The 15,000-nt window shown below is 42.0% G+C and overlaps 1 protein-coding gene across 7 annotated transcripts in view; it reads right to left on the bottom strand.

Annotated features, from left to right (window-relative positions):
* Nucleotides 1-15,000, bottom strand: part of Meis2 (Meis homeobox 2) — a 204,561-nt gene that overhangs the window by 4,255 nt on the left and 185,306 nt on the right. For all 7 annotated transcript variants that reach the window (XM_055598830.1, XM_055598816.1, XM_055598819.1 and 4 more), the window contains 2 exons: nt 1,426-1,484; nt 1-98 (listed from right to left, as the gene is read on the bottom strand). The exon at nt 1-98 is cut by the window's left edge and continues 13 nt beyond it. In XM_055598830.1, the coding sequence (XP_055454805.1) occupies nt 1-98; nt 1,426-1,484 (157 nt within the window). The remainder of the gene's footprint in view (nt 99-1,425; nt 1,485-15,000) is intronic.

Genomic DNA, 15,000 nt, shown 5'->3' with positions numbered 1-15,000 from the left:
CCCCATGTGTTGCTGGCCGTCCAATACAAAGCTCCCCATAGGCTGACCTTCTGGACTATATGCTGCTCCTTGGCTCACTGAAGGATCAAGAAGAAAACCTGATTGTAGTCATTCGAGGACACAGAGGAGAAAGAAGAAAAGATATACCAAACAATCAGCAATTGTTCCCGCTGTATCAAGGACATGTCACAGACAATGTGGATGGCATTTTAAAGATGGTGGCTGAGATGAGGAGGGCAAGGATTCAGAGAAGGTATGGGGGAATGGCTTCCACCAGCATGGTAGGCCGGCCAGCCTCAGGGGGACTTTGTTTATCCCTTGATCATGGAGAAGGCTAAAAAAGTGAAGGGCAGGCAACCAGCAAATACTGCAAGAAGCCTTTCAGTTGGAGGTTTGACTTTCTACCAACTCTACGGGCTTAATAATACATTTCATGTCGGTAGACCTATTAGAAATTTGAATATCTTTATAAGGTAAAATAGACTGGAGGAAATGTTTCCCTTTTTACCCATATCAAAACATGCAAACATGAAACTAGGATGCTACGGTTGTTTGACATTCTTCAGCCACTGGCCTCCTGGCCTTCAGAAATAGAGTAGCGTTTTAGTATTAATTGAGGAAATTTTTCTGAAAGAGGAGTACTTGCGATCTAAATGAAGGCCAGAGTTAGAGTGCCCATCAAGTTCAACACACTCGTGAGTGGCATAATCATTGCAAGGGAAACTGATATTTGTTCTTATAAACCTTTTCGTGGAGACCTCCTTAGCAAACTAAGGGCATACCCATTTCAGAGCAAAACGTTCAGAAGTACATGGGAATGGTTCTGACAGCTCCGTATAATAACTGTTTTAGAGAAACGGAGAGACATTGTGAGAAAAACCCCACATGTATTTCAGTGGGATGGATGGGATGCATTTTAAACAAAGGTAATAATCTTTTAATAAAAAAATAATGCCGGCAACGCATGTCAGGCTTTAATAGAATATTATGAATAGTCAAGGCAAATGAATAGATACAATGAGTTTAACTGTGTATGTTCCAGCGGGGAGGGCAAAGCACACACCAAGGAGTTGTGGGTAACAAGAAAATGAGAGTGTGCTAATGATTGGATGCAGACAGGCAAGGAGTAATTCCAGAGTTCACAGTCAAACAAACTGCTTGTGGCACGAATACTTGTGCCCAATTACCAATTCAGGAAGAAAAGCAAAAGCGGTTTCAGTAGAGTCGGGGTGGGAAATCTCCAATTAGCACCAATTAGTGAAGTTGCTTCCTAGAGCGGAATTCTGGGGACATTAAAAAAAAAATTCTCCCAGAATGCCTGATGGAAGTACTTATTTACCAGGTGATGAGACAGAGTCTTGGAGGAGAACTTGAGGATTTGTGCCCTTGGGATGTGGCTATAGATAGATAGGTGTTAGAACTTGCCTGCTCGATTTGACTGGTCAATCATGGGCTGTACTATTCTTCTCCTGGCGTTAATAAACCTGAAACAGAAGAAAGACGTCCAGTTACCAACCTCAGTCTCTGTTTTCTGCGAACAGCTTTTGCGAGCACTGTGGAGGCCACACCAGTGACCAGTATCTACTGCAAACCATCTACTTGATTGACAGGCAATTTTGCCCCTCAATGCGCAAAACCAGCTGACTGGGCCGTCTCTCCCTTGTCATCTTGGGCCAACACCAAGCCAACTTGCTACTGATTTTCAGAGAGGGACATGAGTTCTCCAGGAAAAGGCGTTGCCTTTCTGCTTGTGTGCCTGCATTTGGAACGAGTAGGAACCAGGTTGCAGCACACAGAATGGAAGCTTTTGCCCCTTTCCCTGGACTTCTCATCCCAGGGAGACTCAGATTCCCTTGCAGCTGGCCATAAATGAAGCCCAGGCTCAGGCACTCGGCTTTCACAAGGTATTGTTAGGTCAGCAAAGCCATCAATTAGGCTGTCTGAAGTTTTATCACCAACACAGCAGTAATAAGTGCTGGCCCAAAGACTTCTGGTCTTCGGGCAACTCCTGCAGCTTAAGCCTGTAAAGTTAGGGGTCACTCAGAGGTCAGTGCCAGCTGGGGGCGGCCTTTGCAGCCAAAGCAGGGACACCCAGGGCACTGGATAAGCTAACTGCCAACCATAAACTCAGCCACCTTTCAACCCACTCGAAAGCCAGCGTCAAATCCACATGGTTGATATTAGGGCCCGGGAAATAGTTTCAAATCAGGTGGTTACTGATTCCTGGGAATGTAAGGAGCAGCGGTTATTTTGTCTAAGAAGCCTGGATCTAATTTTGTTGAAAATCCAAAAATAAGTGCCTACTTCATGTTACTTTAATGTTTAATAATGCCCATCAAATATTCATGTACAAACAGGGTAAGACAATAAGAAATCTCCTTTATTTCTCCAAATTTAATAAAAACAAAACAATTTTCCACCATTTGCGAGTTACCCTTGTCCCAGAGCTTTTAATGACGGTATTTCCCCACACGTATGAACTCCTGGGAAAGATCCAGCAGCCTTGCATTCGTTCTGGGGAGGGGCCAGTGGTAGGGATCATACAGCTAGCCGGTCCTTCAAAATGTGTTTTATTGATAACATTTGTTTTTCAACATTGCCATTTTCAAGTCTTAACCATATGGGTGGGGGCTGAATGATTAATGCATTCACATGGGGCTCCAGGCAGGACCTGAGAGATCTCTCTCTGAAAAAGTTTCAAGCACTGTCCCTTGGTGGAGGACAGTGAGCCCACACAAGTCTCCTCAGGTAAGAATACAAGTCAGGCTGGTGAATAACAGCCAGGAGAAAAACCAAAGGGGGGCTTTTGCATATTTTCTATTTGCAGAACAATGAACTTCGTTAGGACTTAAGAAAGGATGTCACCGTCACAGTTGTCACAAAAGGTTCCACCCATTGGGTTTGGGGAGGGACGTGCCAGGCTACTGTAAGTTCAGATAACCAAAAAATAAATAAAAATAAAAAGTAAAACGGACAGTTGAAGCTATGTCTTTATGCCCACCTGTTCCGCTGAACTTGTCCCCACCATACCATTGTTGAGACCAAGGCCTAGGAGGTCTCCTTCCCCCCCCCCCCCCCTCTCCTGGGTACATTTAAGACCAAGAGATGCCCAGGGCAGGCTCCTTCAGTCTGTCTCCATGTTTCTGGTAGAGAGAGGGGGACTTCCTCTTTGCATACACTGCCAGTCCTGTAGGTTAACCCTTTAGGTGAAACAAATTGCTATCTCCGCCCCCTCCCCCTTAAGTTTCCTTCCTTTTGTTTCTTTATCATTTACATCTGGAGATTGTTCCCCTATTTACGCTTTTCTCCGCTGTTCCCTCCAACACTCTCTCACTCACAGGGCTGCAAGGCATCATGGTTCTTAGTTCTCAGCAGGAGAACTCCACACTGTCCTCAAACAAATAATTACTGGGAAGGTTAGAGGTTCACTCAAAGGTCATTTCTTTGGATACTCATCAGAATGTTTACATTAGTAAAAATGGGGGTCCTCTCAAAAGGTTGTTCAATGGGGGTGATCCAACAATACAGAACATTTAGAAAAAGCTTTCTGTGCGCTAGCAGGTCTTTACAGAAGCACTGAACTTGGCAGTGTCATTCCAGCATCACATTTTCAGCTAGTTTCCATGGCGTGGACGGCATGTGCAACTAGCAGTTATGGCAATGGCCTTTCTTTGCTCATTGCTCCTAAGGAGGCTGAAAGAAAGGTCTTCACGGGGAGGGGAAGAATCCTTTCACAGAGGGCTATGGAGGCCTTCACATTCTCATGTGGGCTCCACGCAGCCTCTGTGAAGTTTCGTTTTCAAGTGTTTTCCGTCCCAGTACTGTTTCATAATTCCAATGCATTCTTTCAGATCATACAGGATTTGGAAAACATACGGGCCCCCGTTTTTTGCTCTTGTTCCTCGCCCCCCCAAAAAAAATCTCTGAATGTAGAACTCCTGCCAATTGTCAACTGCCCTAATCTCAGGATAGCTTATTAACACATACATGCTACTGTTAAAACTAATAATGTATTTACTCTCATAAATACAAAATGGAGCCATTTAATTTTTAGATGAAAAGAAAGTGAAATTGGGAATGATTTTTTTTATTTGTTAATTCCCAAAATGAACTTTCCATATACGTTCCTTCCCCTAGATGATTTGACGTGAATTCTTTCACTTCCTCTGGTTATATTTTAAGAATGACCTTTCCTTGATGAAGATAATAAACAAAATATCAAGTTTTGATTATCCTTAAACTTTGAAGCACCTAAGTTAAAAAAAACAAAAAAACAAAACAAAAACAGCTCATCTCCAATCATTCAACACCAGTCCTCAATTCATATGGAAAAATGTAACTTCCTTGTTCAAAGACAAAAGACTTGTCTTTAAAAGGCTCAAAAGGTTTCTTGGATATGAAATGGGTCTCACAAAATAACATTTTGATGAGTTAAGTGTAAATGAATCAGACACATATGGATTAAGTTATCCCTGCATTTCACACGGGTTTAAAAAATAAGGGGAAAAGAGGGTCTTGGCAAAAAACATTTTGGACTTTGCCAAACCCAAAACATTTGAAAAATTGCTGAAGACATCCAACTAACCAAAATGCAGCAAGCTGCACCCAACTTTAATGAAAACCCCCACAAGTTATTTCCAATCCAAAGACTGTTAGGTTTTTCATCTGTATCTGATATTAAAAAAAAGAAAAAAAGAAAAAAGAAAAAAAAACTCACTAAGTTTTAATGTCATCCCAGAATGATTTTGAAGTTGCAGACAATCTACTTCTGTATTAGCACAGCAATTTAACCTAAGTTATAAAGTTTCCTTAGATGTTAAACAGGTCTTTAAAACTCTGAATTGTACAACTTGTGTGGAAAAAATGTGTTAATAAATCTAGTGTCTTCTCCAGATTTCCCTTAAAAAAATTTCACTAGCCTCACTGTGACTTTTTTTTTAAGGGCTACAGATAATTGCATTAGTGACTCCCTAGGGGATGAGTACCCCAAAGTACACTAGTTCTATCGATTTGTATTGAGCATGTAGTGCCCAGGCTCACACAAAAGCTTCCAAGAGAGTCTCCTGAGACTATTTGCATCTCTAAATTTTACTTAACTACAAAATGCATTAGTATGTGTAATCCTGTAAATTTATATACTAAGACTCTTAGCTTAAAATAACTTAATTATAGAAATAAATTTAGTGACTTTCTAAGAATCTCTCAGTCAACTCAGAGATAAAAACAACAGCAACAACAGCAGCAGCAACAACAACAACAACAAAAACCCTGAGTAGACTTAAAGGAATGCACTCTAGACAGAAAAAAAAAAAAAAAAAACCACAGAAGCCTTACCTATTCTTGCTGGAGCCCACCAGCCATCACTTCAGGAAATAGCTCAGCTCTGCATGCTCCCCCACCCGCTGAAATCTGACCACTGAGTTTTCTTTTAAAGACTTTTCACTCCAAAGCATAGCTCAGGTTGATGGGAGTAAACTCGGGTGTCATTCTTGATTGTTGGTAGATTCCCCCACGCCTTTTAAATGGCTGATAAATCCCTTCTTTCTGGTTCACTAACTTCTGGCCACACCTGGTAACCCACTCCTACAGGCAGCATTCCTTTTGTTAGAAAGCACAGGTCGCTTGCCCTGCGGTTGCTTGGAAAGCAGCCAGCCCTGAACACTCCAAGGATGGCTGGATTTGAAGCTCTCCCTTGGATTGGTGTTGTCAAGGAAGAGGCTTGAACTGTTGACAAGGGATCAGATCAGATTGGAAAAGGTGTAGTCGGGAGATTGGTGACAGGACTGATTAAAAAAACAAACAAACAAAAAAAAGTTCTACTCTCCACTTTGCCTAACTTTAGGACTTGTCTACCAGCGAGATGCTGCTGCGGATTTCAGTGACACTTCAACCTTGGGAAATCAGTTAGTCATTTTTATTTATTTTTTTCTTAAGATTAACACACACACATGTTTTATTCTGTGTGCTAGTCTTGTGTTGAATCAGTGGTTAGGCAGGTTTAATGAACTGCACACACCCAAGATTTTCACTGGTGTTCAGACACAAGATCTTTTCTCGAGGAATACTTTGAGCAAAGTGAGGTAAATGAATGAGATTCATGTATGACTTTAGGACACATTCACAGATCATAACTAATGTCCCTGAGCTACAGTGTAATTACAACTGGATAGAATATTAGGTTTGCCCACACCTGTGAAAACATATGAAATAAATACCCGTACACTTACAATATGAAATCATACTGTTGGGGTGGAACCCTGAACACCCTGTAGCCTTATGAATTTGCCTTGAGTTGGGAGACTGTTCATGCTGACACAAAAGGCCCAGGGCAAAGTTATCAAATGGGCGACAGTTCCTTTCAAGGGTGTCTTCTAGGGGCTGCCAGCACTCTACCTAACTCTCCCCTAAAGTGACAAGGGCCTCTATAACTTATTCACCAAAAATACCTCCTAAGGTATTGTCCCACATTTTAAACCTTTTGCACAGAGAAACACAACAATAAGCCTGAGTGCGCTCTCTGTAACTTTCCTAAGCATCACTGTGCTTCTTGTCTACCAACTAGGGGATAACCTGGCCGGGACTGTTTGGAGGACCAATGGAGATCATGTATGTAAAGTTCTTGGCAACCTGACTGGTATGTAGTAAGGGCTCGTTAAATGTTAGCCTGTGGTCAGAACGCACCTAATCAATGTTCCTAAGAAGCTCTGCTCCCTTATAGATAAATAGAAGAGATGGTGACGACTAAAAATATCCATACTGGGCTGATAACAGGTTGAGAATGCAGTTTGGTTCTACAAGTAGCATGTACCTGTGTGGTAGGGGCTTTGCAGATATCAGAGTTTAATGTGAGTACGTAATTGTGTGTGTGTGTGTGTGTGTGTGTGTGATTTTAGACACCAGAACAAGCATCTGTTTGAAGGTGGGGTTGCAGAGTGGGCTCATTTGCAACCATATCTTCTTAGTGGCTCTCTGGATCCTCCCTCCCCATTGAGGTCTCAGCAGCAGCAGCTTCCACAAGACCTCCAGAGGGTTAGAGGTATGGACACATCCTAGCACCCCAGCTAGCACTGCTCTTCCCAGATTTGCATTTGAAAGGTTTTCTGCCTGACCTCTGCACACGTATGTTTGGGAAGCCTAGTAGTAAGTACCATCCCACATTTTAGCGCTCTGCCTATGAACAGAAAGTTGCGGAGTTCAAGATTTAATTGTGACTCTCGTGGCCGCAAACATTGCACGAACTATACCTCTTTAAGTGTCTCAAATCTAAAGAGTCTTTTAGTCACTTGCCTTGGGTAATAAACAGTTTATAATCGTTATTTTACTTCATCTGTATCTCTTAATGTAAAAAGTTGGGACAATAAAACGTTTTTGTGGAAATTGTCAATAGAGGGTCCCTCAGGAGAGGATGGCCCACTGCTGTTTGGCTTTTTCCACCTACTTCTGTACTTTTTGTACTTCAATAATACATATAATAATACATATATTAAAAGAATTATTAAAGGTGATGGAGAAAATTGGGCATTTTCTCTGAGATTTCTACGAACAATTGTAGTTTTGTTTTCTAATTAATTAATTAATTAGGGTTTTTTTTCGAGACAGGGTTTTCCTGTGTAGCCCTGGCTGTCCTGGATTCACTTAGTAGACCAGCCTGGCCTCGAACTCACAGAGATCCACCTGCCTCTGCCTCCCAGAGTGCTGGCATCACAGGTGTGCGCCACCGCACCCGGCTTTAGTTTTCTTATTTAATAAAAGGATGTGAGAATTTGCCCCTTACACAGGGAATTAGCTTTTATTTCTTTTTGAATGCTGAGCCACAACCAACACAATTCCATTAGCACACCCACACCGAGTAGCAGATAACGAGCATCCAAGCAGGTCCCGACTTTGAGGTACTGTTTACAGAATGCCATCAAAGTTATTCACATGCAGCTATTTGTCACGTTTTTTACAAAAGTGATCTTTCAGAGCTACCTGAAAGTAAGGGAGGAGAAAACACTCAAATTTCCTTAGCTCCTCATATCTAGGATCTACCCTCTTAAAGACAGGACACTAAGCCAATAGACATAAGCTATAGCATATTACCTCATCCTGTACATGATTTATTACAGATAGAAATCAACGAGAAACTGAATTATTTTGAATGTTTTACTACTACTGACATTAAAGCTCCAGCTTTGGAGAGCTGTACACCTTAGAGCAGTCCTGAAAAATACGTACTGCAGAAGCAGAAGATAGATCTATAACTTCATGCCACTCCATCAGCCCACAAGAAACAGTTCCCAGCTCTGGTGCATCTCTCTGACAAGGCTTTGAAAATTACCAGGTCTCACCTGATAATCGGTTACCCTTATTCACCAGCCAGCTCCCATCATGTTACAAACATGTGCTAATTCACGTGAAGAATCTTGTGATACCAACACATCTTGTAAAAAAAAAAAAAAATTTTTTAAAGCATTCATGATCACCTTCGACTGAAGTGTTATCTCAGATTCTGCTTCTCAACACAAGTCACCGAAGAATTTACTGGCCTCAAATGAGGCGAACTCTTTAGCAATTATGTTGGAAGATGTTGGAAGAGGTCAAGGTGCACTCACATGTCCTGGACTATGGATAGGTCTCTGATTAGCTTGTCATCTGCTTGGAAGAAGATGTAGGCTGATTCCCTCATACAGTGGAGCGGGCCAGCTGTTAGCTGCCTGTCAAGCCCTCAAGTGGACAAGAAGTCCAGGAGCAAAAATGTCATTCCTTTGATCTGGCAAGGAGCAGCTGCTGATTTATAGAGTGGGACTTTGTTCTTCCGTTCTATTTTACTTTCTTTCCTAAGGCAGAACCACAAAATCCAGGAGAAAAAAAAAAAGTGCCGTTCCCAGCAACATCAACAAGCTCTGACAACTGCAACAGGGTTTTTCTTGGCCCTAACAAAGCTCTCAGGCATCTCCTTTGACGCTCACCTTTCCCCCTCCTTTTCCCCCACACCTCTACCATTTTTTTTTTTTTTTTTTGCAAGCGGTAGTTATTGTTTAATTCAGCTTCTGTAAATGGAATGGACTGTGGCCAGGAAGCCTGAGGCGTAAACACACCTGTATGAAAGAAGCCTTATTGTAGCAACCCTCTACAAGCAAGCGCACATGAACTGCACGTCCCCGAGTTCAGAAAGAAGGCTCCATTTTTTTCCTGACAGCAGATTTTACCCTAAGTGAGTTTCTATTTTTGGTGTCACCAACCTATGACGGCCACATTTGAACCTTTCCCTCTCCAATGGCATTGCACTCATTCAATCAAAGAAAAGGAAAAGATTTGCCTTTTTTTTTCCATCTGAGAGCAAACAAATGCATCAAAAATGTTTATCTGCTATCTATAATATCAATCACCGAAAGTTGACTTAATGTCCAGAAAGGATTTAGCAAATGCAATATCCAAGATGCCATAGTGGTGATTTCATTACTACTGATTTATACTGACATATAAAAGATAAAAAAAAAACAACAACAACAAAATAAGCCTTGTGCATTTTTTTTTTTGTACTGAGAACTGAACTGGTTGCAAAGGTCTCACTTTGTTCTCAACAGTAATCCTGTCCATTAGAAGTCCCCATCAACAGAGTGGGCATGGATAGCAGCATTAAGAAGTCATCATAACCTTGTCAGTTGTATGACAGTGGGAATTCATCAGCTCTGTGTTGTGTGTGTGTGTGTGTGTGTGTGTGTGTGTGTATGTGTGTGCGCGCGTGCGTGCGTGCGTGCATAAAGGTGCATGGCAATACACTTTGCCAGGGACAGATTCTGTAACACCTATCTAGATTTTTCTGTGCCACTCCAGAGGAAGATGAAAAAATAAAAACAGAGATAGAGATTCATTTTTGTTAATTCTGGGCGATTTATACTTATTCCTTCAGAGGTGGAAGGCTGGAATGGTGGGAGGGGCTGTTTTAGCACAGAGGGGAGAAAGAGCTTGTTTGCATTCAGTCAGGCTCTGTTCTAGTGCCCTTCTCCCTCTTTTCTTGTGTTCAGAGGGAATGGGGATTTATTTAGCTTGATTCCTGGGTTTATCCTTTGGCTAATCAAAATGTGTTGAGCACTAGCTCTCTTCGCCATGGTCATTCTTATTCAGCAGCTGTGTCCTCTAGGTGTGTGTGTCTCCCAGCAATTGGCTTTGTGGGTGGGGAGCTGAAAACGGGCTTTACACTATCCTTGCTCATCTCTTTTCAACCCTGAAACAATTATTAGGAATAATTTCAAGGGTCATAAAAACCTGTACATGTGTCACCATTGATAAGCCATCTACATTCTGCAGTTATCCTAAACCAAATTTGATGACACATGGACAATGCATGTAAATATACGTAAGCATTTAAAATGCATACCACGCCTTTGGAGGTTTGTATTCTTCATTCACACAAAAACAAGTTGAGGAAGTCCCAATTTGAGAACACACAAGTTCTTGCAAATAAACACCTATATCCAGTATGTTAGTGCAACGGGATCAACCAGTGACGTAAGACGGGTTGGTCGCCAGACATGGCAGCGCACAATTGCTCATTATCCTAACACCGGAAAAGTCGATGCAGGAGGACAACAAATTCCAAACCAGCCTGGGCTACATAGTGAGCTCAAGGCTAGCAAGGGGCTGCAGGGCAAGGAGATGGCTAAGATCTGAGAGGGGTAGAACACACTTGCAGAGTGCCTGCTCAGCATGTGTAAGGCCTTAGACTTGTTCTCTAACACCAGAAGAAAAGAAAAAGAAAAGAAAAGAAAGGAAAGAAAAGAAAAGAAAACCAACCAGATTCTTGGAAGGTAACCAGTGCAAAAGAGAATTTCAAAACAAAACAAGGGCTGGAGAGATGACTCGGAGGTTAAGGACACTGGCTGCTTTTCCAGAGGACCGAGGTTCAGTTTCCAGCACCCACATGGCAGCTCACAACTGTCTGTAACTCCAGTTCCAGGGGATCTGACACCCTCACACAGACATACATGCAGGTAAAATACCAATGCGCATAAAATAAAAACAAATAAATCATTAATAACAAACATACAAACAAATGGAAGGGAAGAAAATAAAGAGGTGCTTGAAGGTACCAGTTCAACCTGGGGTGGCTCTGAGAAGCAGGAGGGTAATTAAGCTTAGATTGGCTGGTCCTTTCTGCTGGGTTCTGGGGGAACCTGGTGGCAGTTCACAGGCAAGCCACGTGGGGTTCTTCAGGGATAAAGTGGAATCTCTGATGGAGGTTTATTGGATGGAGACGTGAGACTGTGGTGCTTCTTGAGGAAGACCTCTCCAACAGCCAGGTAGACGAGGAACTGAACTGAATTAATGAGAATAGAGCAGCTGAGATGATCAGCGCTCTTAGGATTACCCAGGGAGATTGCAGGAAGACTGGGGAATGAGATGGACTTCGATTAAGGGGCTAGCAATGAAAATGGGTAGCATGTGATTTTTAGAACAACTTTTGCGTTGGGCTTTTCTGGGAGGGAGCTTATGTAAAGGGCATTTGGATGGGGCATCTGGGGGGTTTGGGTTTGATATATCCTGGTGCACAGTTGATCCAAACTGGCTGCTTGCTTTTTAAATTCCTATTTATTGTAGTAATATGGAGGTATACTGGGTTTCTAGATGTCACCTTTAAGTGGCCAGTGGAACTCTAGAGCTGAAAAGGTAGGAGGCCACGCAGGACAAGCACAAAAGAAACATGAAGCCCAAGGAACAGGTTACTACTTCAAAACTATCTCTCTACTTCATAGTTATAAAAGTAGGACTGGTCTAGATCTCAAGCGGTAACCTAAAAAAACTGGCCTCTTCTGAAAACACCCTGCCTTTTCAAATACCTTGAGATTTTCCAAATTCTTTGGTCCTGCCAGCCAGTCAGGCCAGTCGAATGAAAAGGAAACCTCCCAGGCAATGGCCTTATTTCTAGGAGGTCTATTTCACTCCTTCTGAGATGATCTGTGCGACCTGATTTAGAAACTGTTGACAATGACACGTTGTGCTGCGACACAAGTTGTATTGCCTTAAATGTAGCATAAGTGGGCTGGAGAGATGGCCCAGTGGTTAAGAGCACTGTATGCTCTTCCCAAAGGACCCCAGTTCAATTCCGAGCACCCACGTGGCGGCTCAGGACTGTCTGTAATGCCAATTCCAAGGGATCTGACACCTTCACACTAATTCACATAGAATAAAATTAAATAAATTAAAAATAATTTAGCATGAGTGATTTTTAGTAATGGCATTAAGTAAGGTACACACACACCCACACACACACATTCACACACGCACTGTGTTTTTAAGCAATTGCATAAGATAATCAAGGGCAGGTTTTCTCTAGGTGGTGACAACTAATTTAGAAGAGAAATTGATGGGATGGAGTGTTACATTTAAAAAAGGACTCCATTAAGTGTGATGGTGTCCAAACTGTCTCCTTCTCATAAACCATATTTTTCTTTTTAAATGGACTTTTAAGGTGAAAGACACAGCACTTCAGGTGTGGAGACAAATGGTTCACAAGTCTCTATTCTTCCACTGAGGCCAAATCACTCCAGGACCTGCCATCTAAAGCACCAGGAGGGAGGGGGGTGCTATGCATGTGAATGCCCCCACCAGAGTTTTCATTTGCTTCAGGGGCCCCTCTTTTGGGAACAGCAGGGGATGTTTCAGAAGACTAGATCCGCTTGCCAGAGCATTTGGAGGGACAGGGCTCTTATCCCCTTTCCTTTCTCCTGCTGGCTTAAAAGAAAGGATTCTGCTGAGGACACATTCGAAAGGTGGCAACATTCTTGGGGGCCTTTTATCGACACCACTTCTTTCTTTAAACTGTAGCTTGGTCTCTTGTTTGGGAGGCTGAGATTTTAGCACTTTTAAAGGAAACCATAAGTGAGAAATCTCCCAGGTGTTAAACTTTAGAGTGGCTTCAACCCAAAATAGGGTGGGGAGGGACGACAAAAGTAAAACACCGAAAGTCAAGTGCTATTATAGAAAAGATCTGTCAAATAAAGCATCGTAAATACGCATACAAGAGGCATTCCTTCTATTTAACCCAGCGCTAGCTATCTAAGCGGCTTGTATTCTGGTACAAACTGTTGAAGGGGTTAAAATCAAAGATTTAAAACAAACAAAAAAAATTTAGTAACTTTCAACAAACCCCACACAAATAAAAATGATCTTTAGAATATTACAAAACATAATCCTATCAGGAAGCAAAAATAATTCTACTCACGGACGCATGGCTTAATGTTTTCATATTCGTGATGTTTAAACATCAAAGACTAATTTTTATATAAAAGTTCTAGTATTGCCTTTTCTTAAGGCAATTAAACATCATCTTTTTCTTGGAATGACACCCAGGAAGCTTCCTGTGTCTTCGGCAGAGATGTTACACAAAGCGTTTCCAGTGCGCTGGTACTATTACCCACAAAAATATTAGTATCATCCCGTAATCATACAAGACATCAGATATATTCTTATAAACCACGAGAGACCAAGCAAACCAGAGGTTATTCTGTGTCTGCTTTAGTCCTTAAGTATTTTAGGTTTAAAGGGTTGGTTAGCGGACTTGCTCCCCCAACCTCCGTTGACAGAGGAATGAAGACACCAACTTTTGGATTCTAAAATTTCCTACAGAGTTTTAGGTGCAAGCTAGATGTGCCACCGTTTGAAAAGATTTTTAGAGTACACCCAGCATAGTTTAACTTAACTCTTACAGATAAAAACAATGACATTTGGAATTGCCTCCATCTTCACAGGGGAATATGTAACATCGCCGTCTATTAAACATGAAATAATTTAGTGCTGCAATTGTCTTAACTGTCATAGATTTTTTTAAAATCATGTAATATACAAATAATCCAAGATTAATTCATCAGTTTAAAGTTAATATGCTAACTAGCTAGGGCCACACTATTTCTTCCATCTGGGATGGTCTTCCTTCCAGAGCCATCTGGTCCACACATCATTCAAAAATCTTATCAGAGAGCACCTCTTTGGGATAACTTTGTTGCATAATCTGATTAAGAAGCATTCCCTGGGGCTGGGGAGTTGGGTCTTTTGCCTGCCACCGTGCAAGCACAAAGACAAAAGTTTGGATTCCCAGCATCCAAACTTTTGAAACAAACAAACAAACAAACAAACAAACAAACAAAGCCAAGCCAGGCCATGGTGCCTCTATATGACCAGTGCTGGGGAAGCAGGGACAGAAGGATCCCAGGGATTTGCTGATGATTATAGCTGCAGATTCACTCACAGATCCTATCTCAAAAACTAAAGTAGACAGCAAGAGAGGAAGATATCACAACCTTTAGCCCCTGTATTCAAGTGTGTATACATACAAATGCAAACGCTTGTGTGTGCGTGAGTGCATGCGTGTTTGTGCGCACACACAGACACACACCCAGACTTCCTCAGTCATTAGTGAGCATGGTCCCTGCAGCATTTGTTTAATGTAATTTACCTCTCTGGTTTTCACATAGTTGACCTTATAGAGAGCATATTTTAGTTCTTCGCTATTGACACCGTCTCAGCTATCCGCAATAAAATGTTCGGTGAATAAACAACTGAACAAGTAAATGAAAATAGGATTCCTTCCCCTAGGAAATAATTTAGAACTGACAATAGAAGTATTAGGAAATCTCTTCTCTTCTCTCTCTCTCTCTCTCTCCCTCTCTCTCTCTCTCTCTCTCTCTCTCTTCTCTCTCTCCCTTTCTCTCTCTGTCTCTCAACAGATGGTACAGCTCAATCCCCAATGAACCACATGCCCTCAAGCTGGGCAGAGCTAACATGGGACATAATTCTGGCATCCTGGGTCTGCTCTAATGAAAGTCAAACTGAGAAATAAGTGAAGACTCTGGCCCAGTACAAGGTGTGACTGTGCCTGGGCAGTAGACAGACAGGCAAATGGTAGGTGCAGAGGCAAAAGTGGGAGGACATCTCTGGCAGAAGTGGAGTCTGTTACTCTGCTAGGCTAGAGGTGTGTGTGTGTGTGTGTGTGTGTGTGTGTGTGTGTGTGTGTGTGTG

The sequence above is a fragment of the Psammomys obesus genome, unplaced genomic scaffold, assembly GCF_907164565.1.
Source record: "Psammomys obesus unplaced genomic scaffold, mPsaObe1.curated_primary_1811, whole genome shotgun sequence".
Classification (NCBI taxonomy): Eukaryota; Metazoa; Chordata; class Mammalia; order Rodentia; family Muridae; genus Psammomys; species Psammomys obesus.
The sequence above is the reverse complement of the archived record's forward strand: the minus strand, read 5'-3'. Positions and strand labels throughout refer to the sequence as shown.